A 23804-nucleotide genomic window follows, 5' to 3' on the forward strand; every position below is an offset into this window, starting at 1 on the left:
GTTTTAATAAAACTCAAATAAAACTCATCAAAGAGGCATAATTTTATACTGACATAATTCTAATTTAGCGGCTAAACTCGAACTTAGTACACACCTTTAAGGTCAGTACTATGTTCGCTTTTCGCGTTGACATTTCACGGTTACTTTATAAAAAAAGTGCAATATAAAGCAGATGAACTAACTCAATTGATGCGCAGTTTCTTGTTCCTCTAGATTTCGGCAAGACTTTACAAGAATATATTTTAAAAAGTGTAGCCGATAATAATAAGCTTGAAAACCGAACAAAGTACCGTTCTAAATTAGGGATTTCAAAATATAGAATCCCGGGATTCTTTAAGTATTTTAAGTAGTAACAATCTACATCGCCAAAAAATTGTTGTACATTAAACCAATTTTATTAACAAAAAATAACAAAAGAACATAAGAGTAAATCAAAAAGCAATTTTAAATTGATATCATACACTCATAGAAAAAAGTCTGCTAAAAACAGCAGTCGATGTCTGCTGTTATATTTTTGTACTTCAGGGCCAAATGAAAAACAATTTATAAAATTTTTAGGTTATAAATTTTTCCCCAAAGCATATTTAAGAACCAAAAGTTGTTTTTGGTATAGTTTTGCACTGTAATATACCTACAAGCTCCTAAATACGATCAGCAAACATTTTGTTTGCTGTTATGCCTCAATTCGATAAATATTCAGATTTTTTGTCAAATACTATAGACATTCATAAAATATTGTTTTAATTATGTTAGGATAGCTCCTAAGTTGACATTTTTATTTGTTTTAGCCAAAATAAAACATGTTTTAGTGTAATCGAGCTTCAAAAATAGCAGGAAATGTTTGCTATTTCAGCAAACAGTGACTGCTGTCCCTTTTTCAGCAGACTTTCTGCTGTCCCTACTAACAAATTTCTTTGGGTGTACTTAAGGAACACTTAGTCCAACTCAACATTGTGAAGAAAAGAAAAACAAAAATATTATGAAACAAGTAAGGAAAGTCTAAAGTCGGACGGGGCCGACTATATTATACCCCGCACCACTTTGTAGATCTTAATTTTCGATACCATATCACATCCGTCAAATGTGTTGGGGGCTTTATATAAAGGTTTGTCCCAAATACATACATTTAAATATCACTCGATCTGGACAGAATCTATAGACTCAAAATTTAAGTCGGCTAATGCACTAGGGTGGAACACAATGTTAGTAATATGGGAAACATTTAAATCTGAAGCAATATGAATATGGGAAACATTTAAATCTGAAGCAATTTTAAGGAAACTTCGCAAAAGTTTATTTATGATTTATCGCTCGATATATATGTATTAGTAGTTTAGGAAAATTAGAGTCACCGTGGTGCAATGGTTAGCGAACACCAAAAAGTTTTTCAGCGGTGGATTATCCCACCTCAGTAATGCTGGTGACATTTCTGAGGGTTTCAAAGCTTCTCTAAGGGGTTTCACTGGAATGTGGAACGCCGTTCGGACTCGGCTATAAAAAGGAGGTCCCTTGTCATTGAGCTTAACATGGAATCGGGCAGCACTCAGTGATAAGAGAGAAGTTCACCGCTGTGGTATCACAATGGACTGAATAGTTTAAGTGAGCCTGATACATCGGGCTGCCACATAACCTAACCTAACCTAACCTAGAGTCATTTTTACAAGGAAAATGTTGGTATTTTTACCATTTTTGTCGAAATCAGAAAAACATATATATGGGAGCTATATCTAAATCTGAACCGATTTCAACCAAATTTGGCACGCATAGCTACAATGCTAATTCTACTCCCTGTGCAAAATTTCAACTAAATCGGAGCAAAAAATTAGCCTCTGTGGTCATATGAGTGTAAATCGGGCGAAAGATATATATGGGAGCTATATCTAAATCTGAACCGATTTCAACCAAATTTGGCACGCATAGCTACAATGCTAATTCTACTCCCTGTGCAAAATTTCAATTAAATCGGAGTAAAAGATTGGCCACTGTGGTCATATGAGTGTAAATCGGGCGAACGATATATATGGGAGCTATATCTAAATCTGAACCGATTTCAATAAAATTTCGCACACTTGACTACACTACTAATTGTTCTCCTTGTGCAAAATTTTAAGCAAATTAGAGTAAAACTCTGGCTTCTGGGGCCATATAAGTCCATATCGGGCGAAAGTCCATATCGGGTGGAAATATATATATGGGAGCTATATCTAAATCGGAACCGATTTCTTCCAGAATCAATAGGGTTCTATTCTGAGCCAAAACACATACTTGTGCCAAATTTGAAGTCGATTGGACTAAAACTGCGACCTAGACTTTGATTACAAAAATGTGTTCACGGGCAGACGGACATGGACATTTGCCAAAGACACCATGTGTCTATCTCGTCTCCTTCTGGGTGTTGCAAACATATGCACTAACTTATAATACCCTGTTCTACAGTGTGGCGCAGTGTATAAAAATAAGTATAAAAGTCATTTCATATCGCTATCTTAATCAGCAAAACATTTTAAGGACTGGATAGATTAGTCCTTAAAATGTTTTGATATTTTTATATGATATTTTTACTCAAATCCTTCGATTTGAGTAAAAATATCAAGGCATCCAAATTTTCATCAAATAAACGCGATCTTGTCATATTTTCGACAGAACTTTTATCATCGTTTTTTTTGTGTGGCACGAATTCCATTTCACATAAACTCATTATTCAAAGGACCTTATCGTTTACTTCGATTTTTGATGAAATTGTGTTGTTTAGTATACCACATGTATAATAAATTCTTACTCAAGGTGTACCATAAATGGTTATTAACTCAATTTGTCGGGTATGAAATCTAAGGGACGTTTACACTGATTGAAGACTCCAATTTATTATTAATCAATCATAAAAACCCACAATTTCAACAAACTGGAATTATTTGTTCAGGATCCCGAAAAATCCCGGGATTCAAAATAAAAAATCCCACGATTTCGGGACGGGATTTATCCCGGGTGACAGCCCTAAAGCATATACAGTTTTAACAATTACTGTAACTTTGAATCACCTTTTTACCATTTACCGAAGATACAAACCAAATGTACTGTATAAAGTTTTTTTTTTTGTAAATGTTCTACTGCACTGAGAAATTCAGAATACGAATCCAGAAGGTTTTTTATATAGCAAAACATTCTATAAAGGTTAGTTCATGTTATAAATATCGGAAAATGTCGTTTGACCAGGTTGGTAGGCAAATTGATTAATTGACTAACGTGACAGTTTTTGTTTTTGAACCAGAAATAATGGTATTTTTTATTTTGAAAACCCAACAAATTTAAATATGCATATTTAATTTTAAAAATTTGAATCACCCTTTTGCCCTTATTTACCGAAGATATACACCACCTGTACTGTATAAAGCTTTTTTTGGGTAAATTTTCTATTACACTGAGAAATTCAGATTACGAAATCAGAAGGTTTTTTAGAAAGCAAACCATTATTCTATAAAGGTTAGTTCAAGTTTTATATATATGAATACGTTGTTTGACCAGTTGGGTAGGCAAATTGATTAATTGACTAATACGCTTTACAGACTATCAGTTATTCCGGACAACAGTAGTGGGATTCTGTATTCAATTTTAATGATGAATCGCATCGTTAAGATGGGATAACAAGAAAAATAACATCCAAGGTATTCGGTAGACGTTTTAAACTACATTTACAATCGTTTAAAATCAGCTGTGTTGTTTTCTGTGCAGATAACAATAAATACTTCATTAAGTAAACAACGAAGATTTTTTGGTTGTTTATTTTCTCTAATGAATTCACGTTATCAGCAGAAAATTTCATTCATGCAAAATAGGGTCTTTAATTATGTACGCTACTTTTAATAGGAAAAAAATTGATCCCTTCTCTATTACAAAAAGAGTTTTCTGCAATATTTTAAAAATCTGAAGGTTCTAAGCCGTTCTAAGAATTTCATCGGGCGGAACTGCCTTAAATGGTCTTAAATTAAAGGGAATTTCATATAAGTTGAGAATATCACCCATTTTCTCTTCCGGATTTGTGTATTTCTTTTAAATTTCCATACAATTTCCAATTTTGCAAACTTTTTTTGTCATTCCACCGTTTTTCGTAGCAGGGTTGCCAAGCACAGCGCAGCTTAAACAACAGTTGCTACATATTAGTTACAGAATGACACGATCGTTAGTGCAAACACGTTTTTTCGTAGACAACGTAAACGATGCGATTATCGTGAAGAAATACAGAATCCCACTACAGTGCTCGTGTCGAACATATCCCATATATTGTGCACATTATAAGTTAAGTCCGAAGGCATAATCGATACTGCTGCATGTTTATGGGATCGATAACACATTTACCGATTATTTAGTCATCGCCGACAAGTCGTATCGATCCGACACACTGTAAGATTCTTTACAAACACCGACATTCCGTCCGGAATAACTGATAGTCTGTAAAGCGCATAACATCATAGACCAATGAAGATATAGACAACGAAAGTGAATTCACGGCGCTGTAGTTTGTCTGCACACCGTAGATGGCTCTTTTTCGTCTGCAAATGAGTGATTTTTTAATTTGGCTTTATTTGTGTTTTCTTTCCTTTGTTCTCTTGAGGAAACACCAAATATTGAAAAAGCATATAAAATTCTATCCATCCACACCTTTTTCGTAATGCAAATTGGCTGATTTGTACGGTAATTCTCGTTTTCCAAAAAGAAATTGAGTCACTTGACTGCGCAATTGAGTGGAATGACTGCGCTCTGCAAATAAACAAAACCATGGTGAATTATCAAGGTATGTTGGGTATGAGGGGTATTATCAGTGTTACCAACTCCCCAAGGCCAAAAAGCACCAAAGAAATATTATAAATTCTAACATACCACCTTCCACCACAAAATCGAAAATTAAATGCTCTACTACTAAAACAAAAAAAAGAACTTCTGAAGATGTATTATAGAACTTTTGTGAATTGAATTTCAAGAAGTTAAGGTGGGTATTAAGATCGAGTTTAGCCGCTAAAATATAAAATATGCATTTTTTCACAATTACTTTTCTTTAATAAATCATTTTAAGGAATACAAACTTTGTGAAAATTTGCATAATTTTATGCCCATTTTTACTGAGACAGTTTTCACTTTAGCGGCAAAACTCAAACTTAGTACTCACCACTATGAACCGCTATTCAAGTATACACCTTGATCAGTTTTAATGCTTTCGTCCAATTCATTTTGATCAGTGATGTTTTTCAACTTTCAAAATATTAATATATGGAAGGAGTCTATTGCTTATTTCAGTTTGTGCGTGCTTTTGTGAATTTAATACAAACGTTTTTAATGACATATTTACCAAATTCAAAAATTCGACACTCATCGCTCTACTTTCCTACAGAATACCCTAAATAACAATATTAATTAAAAAATAATCAATACCAACTTCATAACAATATTTGGCAATAAATTTGAGTTTCTTCGGCTCTTGAAAGTCTAGTCAAAATTTTTGTATCAATTAAACTTAATACTGTTCAAAATAAAAAAAAAGCACTAAATGAAAATGCCATTTTTGAAAAGGCACTAAAAATGCAATTTGGTGCTTTTTAGAAATCAAAAAGCACTAAATTTGGTGCTAAAAGCACCAAATTGGCAACACTGGGTATTATTGTCTTCTTCTCTTCTTCTTTGGCGCAATTGGAGTCGTAATTGGAGGTGGTTTTTGAAAAATGAAGAGATTTTGCGTGATTTGTAAATTACGATTGTAAAAAGTGGCGGGATTCTTATTGAATTTAAGTAAATTAGAAGTCTTCATAGAAATCAATGTCAAATAAATCCTGCAAAATTATCAAATTGTGAATTCTACATTGAAAAAATTCCAAGAAGTGTGAAATTCTTAAAATAATTTCGGATATTCTGGCGAATAACGGTATAAACGCTTCGTGGCTTTCGCGCGTGTTATCACTTTCCGGTCGAAAAGGAAACTTCATATCCTTCGTCGCGTAAAAACCGGGATATATCAACCATTTTGTTTATTGAAAAACAAGGATTTCGTTTTGATTAAATATATTCACACTTGCGAATGTGACCTTGTGTGTGTTCGTAATTCATGCATATCCATTTCTGTGCTACATTGTCTGGTGGAATTCTTTGGTGAGCTGCAAAGTGTTAAAGTTTAGTGTTACAAATTTTTACGTTATAATTGTTCATGCAATGTTATATTACACAACAACACGCAATCCGCCTTGTGCATGAATAAAACAGCTCTACTTAACAATCGAAGTTATCCTTTAAGCAGTAGTGTTTGTCCTTTGTCTGCACTGAAACGTGAGCATATAATGGCAGAATTTCTTGAATCTTTGCCGGATGAAGCAAAGGCAGTAGCTGAAAAAGGTAAATTTTAATTCAAAAAATTAGATATGACCGTCGAAAATTTTAATATTTTCTTTTTCCAATATTTAGCAAAAATCAAAAGTGTAGAGCAGGCCATATTGACACCTACTGCTCACTTGCTGCTACAGGAAAGCTCTCCCCATGATATTTATGTGTTAAAAGCAACTGCAGCAAAGGTAGTGGCCAAAGAAAGCATAAAAGGTAAGACTTCTTTTTGGTATCTCGTTCTCTTGAATATAGATTCGCGAAATTTAAGGGACCAATCTAGATCATCAAGCCCAAGATGTCAAAATATCAACATTACAAGAGCAAGTTTTAGAGTTTGCAACTAGAACTATTTTACTCTTGACTTTCATTAACGATAAAAGTTATCTATTCATGAGCACTATGGAATTTACTCATGGTACATTAATTTATAAGATATGTAACTTTCAAGGGCTTCATAAAATTTCTAACTAAAATAGTTGTGTTCTTTTACTATACTCGTTGTAAAAGTAGTGGTGGTTGGGAAACGAACACAACTGTTTTATTGTGACATAGTTCTGAGCTATTGTTATTATCTTTGGCCTGGCGAGGCTATCTTCCAAATTACATATACCATGGGTTTTACTTAAGATTGTATCATTTGTTTATACCCAATAAAACCTTTCACTTCTATATAATCTTAGTGGTAAATTAGTATGCCATTACTATTATATGAAAGCCTAGTTTCCTTTCGCAAGGAGATGTCCAAGCAGGAAAACATTTCTCTGTAGCATTATCAAGAGCCAAATTGTAAGAGTGAAATGAAAAATGAGCACAAAAGATAGATTGCGAGAAAGAAACAACAAATCTATTTGCTACGTCGTAGTGCTCTTGAAAATCTATGGCCACTGAAATCATCCAACGATGTTAAGCTATTCTTCCCAAGCATACGATATTGTTGGAGGTATGGCTCAAATGCTCTTGACAGTCTTGATTTTGATTTCCGAAATCGAGTAATCGTTTTAAAAATCAGACCAACAAAGACTTTAGTACAATAGTATGTTTTTGAGTTTTATTTTTAAATGGCTATCAATGAAATCTAGATTTTCTACTGGGGCAAGAATGTGTTCCATTACTTTAATCGTAGTAAAAGTACATAGTTCTCAGCTATGGTTAGGCTAGGTATAGTAGCAGCTCGATATTTCAGGCTCACTTATGGCGATTTCGATTGGAATAAAAGGTGCAGCATTCTTCAAATTGATTTTCAAATATGAAGGATACTGTCATAGATTTTGAGTCCTGTATCCCTCACAATATTATGAATTAACAATAACTTTGCAATGACACTATCATTTGGGCGAAAATACAATGAGGGAGAAAGTAGTGTAATACGTAGGCAACATATTTTTTTGCGAAACCAAATCGCCCTTAGACTTTTCAGCCCATTGTGATACCAAAATTGTGAACTTCTCTCTTATCAATGAGTGCTGCCGGATCCTATGTTAAGCTCAATGGCAAGGGACCTCATTTTTACAGCCGAGTCCGAACGGTGCTCCACATTACGGTGAAACCACTTAGAGAAACACTCAGAAATGTCACCAGCATTACTGAGGTGGGATAATCCAACGCTGAAAAACTTGCATATATGACCCTGTGTATGCAAGGCGGGCATACTATTCATTGCACCACGGTGGCTCCCTAGTTCTGAGCTATTGCGGTTGTATTTTTGGGCAGGTGAGGCTACAAAGATCGGGCCTACAAAGATTTTAGTACAACAGTATGTTTTTGAGTTTTATTTTTAAATGGCTATCAATGAAATCAAGATTTTCTATTGGCCAAGAATGATAAGGCAGTATATAAACCAAGCGGTCCTCTCAATCATATTTTGGATTCTACAGCCTTTTTAATAAATACTGTAGTGGTCGATTTGATAAGGGTGTGAAGATAAATTCGCGAGTTAAATTCGTGGTTTGTGTCTTGGCTAAGCAAAATTCAAATTTGTGGAACGAATTTAACTTTGTGGGACGAATTTAACTTGTGGAACGCATTCCAAAACACATTTTTTTCTTAAAAAGAGGAAATTTAGTGGTGAAAAAACTGGCAAACACTGTCAATTATTTAATATGTAAGAATACCAAACATTCGTAGTTTTATATCGTAGAAAAATTGAGCTATAAGAGATAACTCTACAAAATTAAAAAATCAAAAGTCTCATGTACAGTATTTGAGATATAGCGTCACCAGATATCGGCTATACACTGAAAAAAAAGTGAACCCACCAGGAAGAAAACTTTTGATTAATTTTAGAAAATTTTGAATATTTTTAGAAATTTTTAACTAAGCAGTATTACAAGCGCTGGCATCGCGCCGATATCACAAAAATAAGTAAATATTTTTCGACAAATTCAAGAAAATTTATTAGACATATATAATTTTTTTCACTTTTTAAAGAAAATTTTGTAGTTTGAAGGAAAAAATTGGAGTTCAAAATTGCAAGAATGTCTTTAGTGACATACGAAGTTCATCATGGACGCTTTTGTAGTAAAATTTACAAATTCGAAGAAATAATGAACTATTTTATGGCAAATACGAATTTAGTAAATCTCTATCCTTAACTTGTGTATAATTTTTTCCTGTATTTTAGTTCATTTAACTAACGTACTCAAAAAATTATTAGAGTAAATGAAACTTTCACCAAATATAATAAGTTCATGAACTAAAATATAGTTAAATTGGCTTTAGTGAAATAGTGAGTTCACTTTTTTTTGAGTGTATATAGCCCAGATATTGGATTGCCCATATCTGGGAAACCGTTTTTGGTGAATTGACCAGACAAAATGCCAGTGGAACATACCAACGAGGACAAAAAACCAAAATTAAAAAATCAAAAGTCTCATGTACAGTATTTGAGATATAGCGTCACCAGATATCGGCTATATATAGCCCAGATATTGGATTGCCCATATCTGGGAAACCGTTTTTGGTGAATTGACCAGACAAAATGTCAGTGGGACATACTGACGAGGATAAAAAACCAAAATTAAAAAATCAAAAGTCTCATGTACAGTATTTGAGATATAGCGTCACCAGATATCGGCTATATATAGCCCAGATATTGGATTGCCCATATCTGGGAAACCGTTTTTGGTGAATTGACCAGACAAAATGCCAGTGGAACATACCGACGAGGACAAAAAACCAAAATTAAAATATCAAAAGTCTCATGTACAGTATTTGAGATATAGCGTCACCAGATATCGGCTATATATAGCCCAGATATTCGCTCGCCCATATCTGGGAAACCGTTTTTGGTGAATTGACCAGACAAAATGCCAGTGGAACATACTGACGAGGATAAAAAACCAAAATTAAAAAATCAAAAGTCTCATGTACAGTATTTGAGATATAGCGTCACCAGATATCGGCTATATATAGCCCAGATATTGGATTGCCCATATCTGGGAAACCGTTTTTGGTGAATTGACCAGACAAAATGCCAGTGGGACATACTGACGAGGATAAAAAACCAAAATTAAAAAATCAAAAGTCTCATGTACAGTATTTGAGATATAGCGTCACCAGATATCGGCTATATATAGCCCAGATATTGGATTGCCCATATCTGGGAAACCGTTTTTGGTGAATTGACCAGACAAAATGCCAGTGGAACATACCAACGAGGACAAAAAACCAAAATTAAAAAATCAAAAGTCTCATGTACAGTATTTGAGATATAGCGTCACCAGATATCGGCTATATATAGCCCAGATATTGGATTGCCCATATCTAGGAAACCGTTTTTGGTGAATTGACCAGACAAAATGCCAGTGGAACATACTGACGAGGATAAAAAACCAAAATTAAAAAATCAAAAGTCTCATGTACAGTATTTGAGATATAGCGTCACCAGATATCGGCTATATATAGCCCAGATATTGGATTGCCCATATCTGGGAAACCGTTTTTGGTGAATTGACCAGACAAAATGCCAGTGGGACATACTGACGAGGATAAAAAACCAAAATTAAAAAATCAAAAGTCTCATGTACAGTATTTGAGATATAGCGTCACCAGATATCGGCTATATATAGCCTAGATATTGGATTGCCCATATCTGGGAAACCGTTTTTGGTGCATTGACCAGACAAAATGCCAGTGGAACATACTAACGAGGATAAAAAACCAAAATTAAAAAATCGAAAGTCTCATGTACAGTATTTGAGATATAGCGTCACCAGATATCGGCTATATATAACCCAGATATTGGATCACCCATATCTGGGAAACCGTTTTTGGTGAATTGACCAGACAAAATGCCAGTGGAACATACCGACGAGGACAAAAAACCAAAATTAAAAAATTAAAAGTTTCATGTACACTATTTGAGATATAGCGTCACCAGATATCGGCTATATATAGCCCAGATATTGGATTGCCCATATCTGGGAAACCGTTTTTGGTGAATTGACCAGACAAAATGCCAGTGGGACATACCGACGAGGACAAAAAACCAAAATAAAAAATAAAAAGTCTCATGTACAGTATTTGAGATATAGCGTCACCAGATATCGGCTATATATAGCCCAGATATTGGATTGCCCATATATGGGAAACCGTTTTTGGTGAATTGACCAGACAAAATGCCAGTGGGACATACCGACGAGGACAAAAAACCAAAATAAAAAATAAAAAGTCTCATGTACAGTATTTGAGATATAGCGTCACCAGATATCGGCTATATATAGCCCAGATATTGGATTGCCCATATATGGGAAACCGTTTTTGGTGAATTGACCAGACAAAATGCCAGTGGGACATACCGACGAGGACAAAAAACCAAAATAAAAAATAAAAAGTCTCATGTACAGTATTTGAGATATAGCGTCACCAGATATCGGCTATATATAGCCCAGATATTGGATTGCCCATATCTGGGAAACCGTTTTTGGTGAATTGACCAGACAAAATGCAGGTGGAACATACCGACGAGGACAAAAAACCAAAATTAAAAAATCGAAAGTCTCATGTACAGTATTTGAGATATAGCGTCACCAGATATCGGCTATATATAGCCCAGATATTGGCTCGCCCATATCTGGGAAACCGTTTTTGGTGAATTGACCAGACAAAATGCCAGTGGAACATACCGACGAGGACAAAAAACCAAAATTAAAATATCAAAAGTCTCATGTACAGTATTTGAGATATAGCGTCACCAGATATCGGCTATATATAACCCAGATATTGGATCGCCCATATCTTGGATCGCCCATATCTTGGAGAAAGAGTAGATCAGATGTTTATACATAGTTTTTACACAAGTCACCATTGTGTGTACAACACAAACGAATTCCTTATCGTCCAATACGTGGATTGTATCTGACATAAATTTATGCATGCAGGTAAAAACTTCACAAGGTTTCAAGTACGCCCAAGTTCATTTGGAAATAGTAAGAAAGTGTGGAAGAAAATAGTGACCATCCTACCCAACATAACGTACTGATGGTATACAATAGTGGATTTTGAAATTTCGATATGCAATCCATTAGCCATTGCACTTCATCAAGATTCGATATTGTGCAGTATGTGGATTGTGTCTGACATAAATTTCTGCATGCAGGTATAAACTTCGCAATGTTTGAAGTACGCACAAGTGCGGCGGTAAAGTGTGGAAGAAAATAATGGCGACCCCATCCAAATAACGAAGTTGTAGGTGATATAGTGGATTTTTAAATTTAAATATGCAATCCATAATCCATTGCACTTCAACAAAATGCTCGAATTTAAAATTATTCTACATTCAAGATCAGTAAAAATTTGTATAATAAATATATCCAACTGTAAATATATGGTATACAGTAATTGGAAATGGAATTCAAATAAAACATTAATTGATTCATTTGATTATTTTATGGAATCAAAAAATAAAAATATATTTCGGCATGACGTTATATAGTCAATTATATGTTTAAAACTACGAGTAAAACAGATAATTGATTTTTGAGGGCGTACCAATTGATTAATTATTGAATTAATTGAGAAGTCAACTGTAATTTGCAATTAATGTCACTTAATATCATAATTTGATCAATCTAAAAATTAATTAAAATGTGAGTAGAGGTTAAACAAAATAAATAACTGCATCAATTAAAAAAATTAATTGAGTTTTTGATATATATAGAAAAATAATTGATTAGTTAAAACAATTATTTTCGTGATTCAGCAACACTAGCTATTTGTGCGCCACCGAACGATTTTTAAATTTCGATTTTTGTCCTCGTCAGTATGTTCCACTAGCATTTTGTCCGGTCAATTCACCACGAATGGTTTCCCAGATATGGGCGATCCAATATCTGGGCTATATATAGCCGATATCTGGTGATGCTATATCTCAAATACTGTACATGAGACCTTCGATTTTTTAGTTTTGGTTTTTTGTCCTCGTCGGTATGTTCCACCTGCATTTTGTCTGGTCAATTCACCAAAAACGGTTTCCCAGATATGGGCAATCCAATATCTGGGCTATATATAGCCGATATCTGGTGACGCTATATCTCAAATACTGTACATGAGACTTTTTATTTTTTATTTTGGTTTTTTGTCCTCGTCGGTATGTCCCACTGGCATTTTGTCTGGTCAATTCACCAAAAACGGTTTCCCATATATGGGCAATCCAATATCTGGGCTATATATAGCCGATATCTGGTGACGCTATATCTCAAATACTGTACATGAGACTTTTTATTTTTTATTTTGGTTTTTTGTCCTCGTCGGTATGTCCCACTGGCATTTTGTCTGGTCAATTCACCAAAAACGGTTTCCCAGATATGGGCAATCCAATATCTGGGCTATATATAGCCGATATCTGGTGACGCTATATCTCAAATACTGTACATGAGACTTTTGATTTTTTAATTTTGGTTTTTTATCCTCGTCAGTATGTCCCACTGGCATTTTGTCTGGTCAATTCACCAAAAACGGTTTCCCAGATATGGGCAATCCAATATCTGGGCTATATATAGCCGATATCTGGTGACGCTATATCTCAAATACTGTACATGAGACTTTCGATTTTTTAATTTTGGTTTTTTATCCTCGTTAGTATGTTCCACTGGCATTTTGTCTGGTCAATGCACCAAAAACGGTTTCCCAGATATGGGCAATCCAATATCTGGGCTATATATAGCCGATATCTGGTGACGCTATATCTCAAATACTGTACATGAGACTTTTGATTTTTTAATTTTGGTTTTTTATCCTCGTCAGTATGTCCCACTGGCATTTTGTCTGGTCAATTCACCAAAAACGGTTTCCCAGATATGGGCAATCCAATATCTGGGCTATATATAGCCGATATCTGGTGACGCTATATCTCAAATACTGTACATGAGACTTTTGATTTTTTAATTTTGGTTTTTTGTCCTCGTTGGTATGTTCCACTGGCATTTTGTCTGGTCAATTCACCAAAAACGGTTTCCCAGATATGGGCAATCCAATATCTGGGCTATATATAGCCGATATCTGGTGACGCTATATCTCAAATACTGTACATGAGACTTTTGATTTTTTAATTTTGGTTTTTTGTCCTCGTTGGTATGTTCCACTGGCATTTTGTCTGGTCAATTCACCAAAAACGGTTTCCCAGATATGGGCAATCCAATATCTGGGCTATATATAGCCGATATCTGGTGACGCTATATCTCAAATACTGTACATGAGACTTTTGATTTTTTAATTTTGGTTTTTTGTCCTCGTCGGTATGTTCCACTGGCATTTTGTCTGGTCACTTCACCACCATTACATAAGGATATACTGACTGTTTTATGCGACTGTAGAGTTATCTCTTATAGCTCAATTTTTCTACGATATAAAAATACCGATGGTTTGGTATTCTTACATATTAAATAATTGACAGTGTTTGCCAGTTTTTCCACCACTAAATTTCCTCTTTTTAAGAAACAAATGTGTTTTGGAATGCGTTCCACAAGTTAAATTCGTCCCACAAAGTTAAATTCGTTCCACAAATTTGAATTTTGCTTAGCCAAGACACAAACCACGAATTTAACTCGCGAATTTATCTTCACACCCTTCGATTTGATTTCAATACACTGTGGCCAATGTAGAATTCTACTTTTTAGCGTGATATGTGAGTACCACAAGTATCGGTTCCATATCACATTTTATAATATAGAGTGAAACCTCACAGAAGTAGACGCCCACAATCCCAATATTTTGAAGGTGTTCACTTATGAGAGGTTAATTTTAAAGTGATATACGAATAGTGTCCGCTTTTCGGAGTGCCTAAGCTTTCCTGTACATATATCAAAAATATTTTCCATTCGCTAGTTATGTGTATTTTAAACCAATTCTCATATAATTTTTTATAAAATAGATTTTACAACAAAAGACATTGAATTTCAAAGTTCGAGACCTTTACATCACATATTTTAATATTGAGACGGCCTTACAAATAACTTTTAATAATAGTTTGATTTAGTTACAACAAGAAAAAATAGTGGAAATGCCTTGTTTTTACTCAAGAAGCCACGGGTGACTATACTTTGTAAAGACTATGAATATAAAAATATTGAATATTTCAAGCATATCGTATTAAATGTTTTAGCTGTTTGAAAAGCGGGCATGCATCTTGGTAGAATGGCTGGGATTCCAGCTTCGCCCTATGTAATACTGATGAAAGTGCTTTCACCCACAGTGTAAGTGCCCGATGGCATTCAGTTTATTTTTTTAAGCTCTTTTATTTGGATGTTTAATAAAAACAAAAATGGAACGTGTGGTCGTTAATAGATTAAATCTGCTGCATATAGGGCTATGTTCAGCAGTCAATTGAAATTTTAATTTTATAATGGTGATGCAGATAAACATTCTAGTTATGATAAAATATCGGATGTTTTATACTAACATGTAATAATGGTTTGGGAAGGTCGTACCCATGGTTTGAAAAGGTTTGAATGTTGTCAAGACCGGACGTCAAATGTTGGGTGCCACTAACCACGCTGACTCCATGCCTGGAAACATCCGTGGTGATTACTGCATTCAAGTTGGCCGTAACAGCTCTGATGCTGTTGAATCTGCCAACAAAGAAATTGCCTTGTGGTTCAATGAGAAGGAACTTGTTAACTGGAAGCCCACTGCCGTCGACTGGTTTATGAATAAATTATGAATATTCTATCAACCAAGTACATTCATTGCTACTGGACAACACGTACATTGACCATCTCATGGATGCACAACCACCACCCAGGAACGTAAGGGTTGATATACATAATCTAGAGCGCGAGATCCAGCGCTACAAAAGAGAACCTCTAGATCAAGCAGCGTACCAGGCAGGTTTGAACAGGATTCATGAGGATACTGTAGCTGAAGCGGTGAGAAGCTATAAGGTTAATCCTGTTCTCGGAGTCCGTCCACCGCCCATAGCACCGGAGGAAAGAGACCTCCCACGGCAGGGTAGTTTTAGCCCAGTTAAGATCAGGCAAGTGCAGCCGCTTCAATTCCTATTTATCAGTGATTGATAGCAGCGTAGCTGACGTATGTCTAATTTGCAACCAAGGGCCACACGACACGCGTCATCTTTTCTCTTGCCCAGCTAAACCAACCCGACTTACCGCCAGGTCAATCTGGACGCACCCCACATTAGTCGCAGAGTTCCTCGATCTGGCCACAAGCTGAAGTACCAAAGCGTATAACATAAACATTAATGAAATCACAATAAACTGTTACAACAACAACAACATTGCTACTGGACGGCAAATTGTATATCAAGAATAAATGTAAAGCTATGCTTTGAAAAACAAAATTCCATAACAGGCAAATAAAAATATTTACCACAAAAAAACTTCTTCAATACTCTTGACGAATATCCAATTGATATTCTAAAAGAAATGCAATAAAAAATTTAGTCCACATAAGATGGTTATATGGAAATGTGTCTCTTTGTGACATTTCGAACGGCCCCCCTTTCGACCGTGAGAGCCACGTCCTCCAAACGTAGGGGCAGCGTAGACCCCATCATCCGGACCATCTCGGTATGTAGGCAGAGAGATCCAATCGGGTACAGAGAAGGACTCATCAGCTGGACATATTACATTACAAGACTAAATACAAGTAAAATCCACACAAAATGTATTACTTATTCAAGTATGATAAAATTCTGGACTTAATCACATCAATACTTAAGTTAATCTCAACCAGATGATAGACTGAATTAAAATCAATGCACATTTTACGGTTTGACTCTACTGATGCATAATTCAAACGTTGAAAATCAATGAAGAGGAACCGATAATTCATAGAAGGCCTGAAAGAGATATTTATCCTAATCCTAGATATCATTTCTGAGCATGGAATAGCGTCGCTAACTACCCTGTACATTATCATAGAGCCCTAGAGATCATCGTCGGCTCGTAAAAGTGGGTAAGTGAATGCGTTTTAATTTAGCAGTGCAAAGAGGAAGAACTTAAACAAATCAGGGATCCTAATCTAAATGGAACAGAAAATCGGATTATATCGAACCATATAAACAAATTAACTAATGTGAATAATATTGTGCAAATCTATTTGCATAATACGAAGTCCTTATTTACCATTGGGAGCCACCGTCGTGCAATGGCTAGCATGCCCGCCTTGCATACACAAGGTCGTGGGTTCGATTCCTGCTTGGACCGAAAACAAAAAAGTTTTTCAGTGGTGGATTATCCCACCTCAGTAATGCTGGTGACATTTCTGAGGGCTTCAAAGCTTCTCTAAGTGGTTTCACTGCTATGTGGAACGCCGTTCATACTCGGCTATAAAAAGGAGGTCCCTTGTTATGAACTTAACATGGAATCGGGCAGCAGTCAGTGATAAGAGAGAAGCTCACCAATGTGGTATCACAATGGACTGAATAGTCTAAGTGAGCCTGATACATCGGGCTGCCACCTATTGGCTCTGATGGTGGGTATATAGATCTAGTGGATCATAATGTATTTCAATGTCCTCTTAGTTTGGTTGCAATAAGTTGGATGTTACTCCACCTATGTCAAATTGCCGATTTTTCAATTTGTTACGTGAATTTATTAAATTCATAATTTGCGGTCGCATTTCTATTCTATAGAAACAAGAAAAATACATATTTTCCAAGGCGAGATAAAACCTTTCATAATAGCAAATAAATCTTCAAAACCATAGTGGATCATAATGGCGAATCTCTATCAATATTCATTCACTTTTATCAATCAATTTATGACTTTTATCCGGACTCCAAGGCTAGTGATGAGAAAACACTTTCATGAAGATCGGTTGTATTGAATTCAGAGGCAGGTATAGATGAATTTAACGATTATTATCTCAGCTTGCAACATAATGCAATCCTATTGTGCTATCGAAGGCCGCATACTTAATTCGTGATTTGGTTAGATTTGGCAACCCAAGAGAATATGCAATGGACAAGACAAATTTCCGATTTTTATTACGTTCATAATTTGTACCAGTATCTGGTGTAGTCAGTGGCATTTACATTCTACAAAGCAGACAAGAAAATGCTTTCGAAGGGAGATACAAGTCTTCATAATCATATTAGCAAAAAACAGCCTATAAAATCATAAGGCTAATTAATTAGTTCCAAATCCGGACACCATAAGTAGAGATGAGGAAACACTTTCATGAAGATCGGCTGCATTGATATCGAAGGAAAGTCTAGATGAACTTAAGGATTATCAGATTTCAACATAACGCCATTCCACGTCAACGTCATCGAAAAACGCATACTTGAATGGACCTTTTAGATTCGATCATCATACTCCCAGACGTCGAGTATGATGATCGAATATAAATTGGTAAATACCAGGATTTCAAACTTTAATTGTAGCTTTGGTAAACAGTTAAGTATTTCGGCTTGGATGTCGCAAAGGAAACGTATCTGGTATGCTCTATAGCTTTTGAGATAGTCATGGCATTGTCGGCTAAATTGCGCGAGGGATCCATTCGTATCATTCCTCCATACACATATTACAATTCAAGAACTCTTAAACCGTTGACCGCATATTGCCTTAAGTTTTAGGATATCAAAGTACCGGCTAAAAGCTAAATTAGGAATTCACCTAATGCCCTTGTGTGAGCTTGTCATGGAACAACTTCGAACAATAATTTTTATTTTGCTATTACATATAGTTTCAGATCTATTTGACCTTCCCTATTGCATGAAATGGTCCCGTTTAAGTTTTGGATGTGAGGCTTTGGACGAATGCACTCGTGGTGGCATTGTTACGCGAGGAATAACGGAATTTTGTGGTGCCTCGGGAACGGGTAAAACCCAGTTGCTGTTGCAGCTCTCACTAATGGCCCAATTACCTACTGAATATGGTGGTTTACGAGCAGCCGTGGCATACATATGTACAGAACATTCATTTCCATCGAATCGTCTATACGAAATGTCAAAGCAGTTCATCAACAAATATCCCTCGCATGATGTAAATTATTTGGCCAATGTTCATGTAGAACATATTCACAATAGTGTAAGATTTTCAGTTATTTTTTTATTTTATTTTTTTTTAATATAATATTTAAACAATTGCGATTTACATTTAGGAACAACTTATAAAATGTTGTTCGGAACGTTTACCCCTACTGATGGCAACGGAACGCGTCCGTTTGATTGTAATTGACTCTGTTGCGGCTGTATTTCGTACCTATACAGATTTTGTCCAACGTGCTCGTGATATGCGTAGATTGGCCAATTGTCTACTCAGTTTGGCTGATAAATATAATTGTGCGATTATTTGCGTAAATCAGGTGAGAAACGAAGTGTCTTATTTAAGGGATTCTAAGCGTATGGTTCTGTTTAGAAATCGTATAATTTCATTGCATGTTGATGTCCAATTTCGATCACTCTAGTGACCGCATAGGTTATGGATTCTAAAGATACCATGTGGTATCACAATGTACTGAATTATCTTAAAGATGTTTGTATGCCCCTTTCCAATAGAGAAGATTGTAACGTCAGTCAAAAAAATTTACTTTGTAAAAGAAGTTTTAAAGTTTAAATGATAGTTTGGATCGATAAATTGATAAACGTTTTAAAAACCATGTTGTACGACTATGTAACTGTATCGTTTGTACACTTTACCGAGAAGGAGTATAAGGGCAAAATCTGCCATTTCAATAGAGAATATACATGACCGCTCTCCTGACACTGAAATCGGTTCCAGGATATTTTAATGTGAAAATAGTAAGGAAGAGTACCATTGTACATGAAAATGAAAAGAGCATACATACTTCCAGAAGTCGATATCTCGACAAATATAAACAAAATGGCTGTCACTGGTTGGATAAGACTGCAGCACCTAGCAATACAAAAAATGAATGAGATATATCCAGTGTGCTAAAGATATGGAGAGAACATTTTGCCAGCTACTGATGCTGAAATTGGTTCCACTTTGTTCCCAAAATAAACACAGAGCACAAAACTCCAGAATTCCATATCTCGATAGATTTAAGTAAAATGGCTGTCGACGGACAAAACGAGGAGAATCTGTTTCTGAAAAACTGAAAGCGACACAATTTAGTAGTAAATAACTATGCAATCAGAAATAATGCAGGAAATGTACCGAGAAAATAATAGAGAAATCGGAGCTAGAAGAGAGAAGAAACTTTGAGCAAGAAGGAAACTGAGCGGCGTGAAATGGAGTTCATCGACATATACTAGAACCTGAAGTTCTACTAAAGAGGAGGATTTCAAACCGATGGCTTTGGTTAACACAAAAAATATTTTTGTATTTAATCACGAAATTTATTGATCCAATCAATTTTTAATTGAAATGTCTTCAATCACTGAAATAATAATATTAATTAAAAAATTAATTGATCCAACAAAAAAAAAAATTAATTGATCCTATTAATTTTTGTGATTGATTTGTTGAATCAATTCAATTTTTAATTGAATTTGTTTTTCAATTTCAATTTCAATTTATTTCAAACATCAATACATCAATACATGTTTTTAAAATCAATTAAGGCTTTAATTGGAAAATTTTTCATGAAATTTTCTTCTGTGTATGACACATTCTGCTATGGACGAAAGAAGAGAACTCGTCTATTCTGAAGCCAGAATAGAAAAGAAATATTGAGCAAGAAAGAAATTGAAAGGCGTGAATTGGAGCTCATCGACATATACAATATGGACATCTTGCCGGGTGCAGTTCACTGTTTCGCTCCTTATGGCTTTGTTGTCCAATGGATCCATATTTCGCCGATTTGAAGAAATTACGCATAATCTTGGATTGCGCATAAATATATCCAAATAATGCTCTGAAATAGTGTTGGTTACACGGAGTGTGCGGTCTTCGACCAGCTTATCCTCCTTGGTTCCGTCCATATCGGGAGCCCTTGTTAGTAATGCGTTATTGACAACAGATGGCGTAGTTCGGAATATAGGTTTTGTGTCCTCAAAACAGAAAAGTGCAGCTGCATCGAATCGATTACTCTCCGCAGCTTATCCGGAGTGTGCTCTTCCCATTTCAACGTGCGATAGGTAGATTGTAGGTTTCACAATGGGTGATGTTGATGACAAAGAACGTCCAAGACAGTCGATTAAGTTTAAATATCCTGGAATGAAACTATTAGTCGATGAGGACTCGTGTCAAACGCAGGAAGAATCGTTTGAAAATACACGCCAAGCCGATTCCCGTCAATTGAAACTATTGGGAATGATTCAAAAGTAAGGAAATCCGGGTACCGTATTTTTTGAAGTCAAGAGACGCGAAAGGCGATTTTGTGCTTGTGAACAGCTGTTCCAGAAGCAACATTACACTCAAATGGGAAGTCCCATGCGTCGTATAACCCATCGGCGACCGGTCACATCCCCCAGCGGACATATCGGCCAATTTTAGTTTGGGCTTTACGTCCTCCCAAATAGCGGTCATATGCCCCGAAAAATAGGCATAACGCCCAATATTTGTTGGGTAGATGAATGTCGGAGTTTAAATTAAAAATTATCATAAATGAAGAAGTTTCGAATCCCAGTTTATAACATAGTTAACAAAATACGTATGGCATTTTATTTCTATAGAAAATTTTGTCATAATTTTATTTCTATAGAAAAATTTTGTCAACATTTTATTTCTATAGAAAATTCTGTCAAAATTTTATTTCTTTAGAAAATTCAGTCAAAATTTTATTTGTATGGAAAATTTTGTCAAAATTTTATTTCTATAGAAAATTTTGTCAAAATTTTATATCTATAGAAAATATTGTCAAAATTTTATTTCTATAGAAAATTTTATCAAAATTTTATTTCTATGGAAAATTTTTGTCAAAATTTTATTTCTATGGAAAATTTTGTCAAAATTTTATTTCTATAGAGAATTTTGTCAAATGTTTATTTCTATAGAAAATTTTGTCAAAATTTTATTTCTATAGAAAATTTTGTCAAAATTTTATTTCTAGGAAAATTTTTGTCAAAATTTTATTTCTATGGAAAATTGTGTCAACATTTTATTTCTATAGAAAATTTTGTCAAATGTTTATTTCTACAGAAAATTTTGTCAAATGTTTATTTCTATAGAAAATTTTGTCAATATTTTATTTCTATAGAAAATTTTGTCAAAATTTTATTTCTATGGAAAATTTTTGTCAAAATTTTATTTCTGTGGAAAATTTTGTCAAAATTTTATTGCTATAGGATGTTTTGTTAAAATTTTATTTCTATGGAAAATTTTGTCAAAATTTTATTTCTATAGAAAATTTTGTCAAAATTTTATTTCTATGGAAAGTTTTGTCAAAATTTTATTTCTATAGAAATTTTTGTCAAAATTGTATCTCTATAGAAATTTTGTCAAAATTTTATTTCTGTGGAAATTTTTTTCAAAATTTTATTTCTATAGAAAAATTTGTCCAAATTTTATTTCTATAGAAAAATTTGTCCAAATTTTATTTCTATAGAAAATTTTGTCAAAATTTTATTTCCATAGAAAATATTGTCAAAATTTTATTTCTATAGAAAATTTTATCAAAGTTTTATTTCTATAGAAAATTTTGTCAAAATTTTATTTCTATGGAAAATTTTGTCAAAATTTTATTTCTATAGAAAATTTTGTCAAAATTTTATTTCTATAGAAAATTTTGTCAAAATTTTATTTCTATAGAAAATTTTGTCAAAATTTTATTTCTATAGAAAATTTTGTCAAAATTTTATTTCTATAGAAAATTTTGTCAAAATTTTATTTCTATGGAAAATTTTTGTCAAAATTTTATTTCTATGGAAAATTTTGTCAAAATTGTATTTCTATAGAAAATTTTGTCAAATATTTATTTCTATAGAAAATTTTGTCAAAATTTTATTTCTATAGAAAATTTGGTCAACATTTTATTTCTATGGAAAATTTTTGTCAAAATTTTATTTCTGTGGAAAATTTTGTAAAATTTTTATTTCTATTGAAATTTTTGTCGAAATTTTATTGCTATGGAAAATTTTGTCAAAATTTTATTTCTATAGAAAATTTTGTCAAAATTTTATTTCTATCGAAAATTGTTGTCAAACCTCTATTTCTATCGAAAATTGTTGTCAATTTTATTTGTTTTATTATGTTTTGCAAAACATACCAAAACATCAAGAATTCTACCAATCTACCAAACAGTAAAAATTCTACCATATTTCTCATATATTTCTAAATAAGAGGCATTTCGATCCATTAATGTGACCGGTCGCCTAACCCATTCATTGCTCTTTCTGATTACTATTTGTTCCGATCGATGATGCATAACCTGGCTGATCAGGATTGAGTTAAAAGACGAGCCGTTTTTTGTATATATTTTTATGTATTTTCCTTTCATATATGAGACGCCAATACAATTATGAGACGGCTTATAAATTTACTATTGATTTCTATTCTTTCCGTATGTATTTTTTCATCCAATTGTTTTTGCTATAGAAATTTTTTTAAATATTTCTTTTCCATAGGAAATCATATACCATGCTTGCTTAGATTTAATATAACCCCTTACCTCATATGTAATAATATTAACCAAAACAAAATTACTAGGTGGCCAGCATAAGTAAAAAACAACCAGAAGTACCATGTTTAGGTCTGGCATGGGCCCATTTAGGAAGAACTCGTATGCGCATCTCTAAAATACCCAAACAGATTAAATTTCCTGACAAATTTCTAACTGTGCGTAAACTTGAAGTTATGTATTCTCCAGAAACGCCCATTGCATATGCTGAATTTCTCATAACACCCGAAGGAATTATTAATGTGCCTTCGTATGATAAAATAAAACACGAATCATTTTCATGAATTTTGGCATATAATATATATTTATATTTTCTTTTCTTAATTCCATGTGTAGATTATATTAGTTTAGTATGACTGTTTTATTTTTAAGTATTTAAAGCTAAATAGATTGTAGTTTTTTATTTTTTTTTATTTTTGTACATTCAATAAATATTAATATTATATTCTTTATTAAAA

General features: G+C 34.0%; 1 protein-coding gene across 2 annotated transcripts; it reads left to right on the plus strand.

Annotated features, from left to right (window-relative positions):
* The first annotated feature begins 5684 nt into the window (after positions 1–5684).
* On the plus strand, positions 5685–23804 carry spn-B (X-ray repair cross complementing protein spindle B). Of its 2 annotated transcripts, XM_075292007.1 has the most exons (6): positions 5685–6135; positions 6247–6375; positions 6445–6576; positions 18508–18851; positions 18925–19128; positions 23376–23804. In XM_075292007.1, exons 2-6 carry the CDS (start codon positions 6321–6323, stop codon positions 23628–23630), a joined length of 990 nt encoding a protein of 329 aa, XP_075148122.1. In that variant the 5' UTR covers positions 5685–6135; positions 6247–6320; the 3' UTR covers positions 23631–23804. The 2 variants fall into 2 exon arrangements, with proteins under 2 accessions (XP_075148122.1, XP_075148121.1); XM_075292006.1 differs by having other exon boundaries at positions 5685–6375.

The sequence above is a fragment of the Haematobia irritans genome, chromosome 1 (genome assembly GCF_050003625.1).
Source record: "Haematobia irritans isolate KBUSLIRL chromosome 1, ASM5000362v1, whole genome shotgun sequence".
NCBI classification, from domain to species: Eukaryota; Metazoa; Arthropoda; class Insecta; order Diptera; family Muscidae; genus Haematobia; species Haematobia irritans.

Coding starts and splice junctions, on each gene's coding strand:
- spn-B (XM_075292006.1), top strand. CDS start 6,234: ATGAATAAAACAGCTCTACTTAACAATCGAAGTTATCCTTTAAGCAGT. Junction 6,577..18,507: donor GGCCAAAGAAAGCATAAAAG/GTAAGACTTCTT, acceptor TATTACATATAG/TTTCAGATCTATTTGACCTT. Junction 18,852..18,924: donor TAGAACATATTCACAATAGT/GTAAGATTTTCA, acceptor ATTTACATTTAG/GAACAACTTATAAAATGTTG.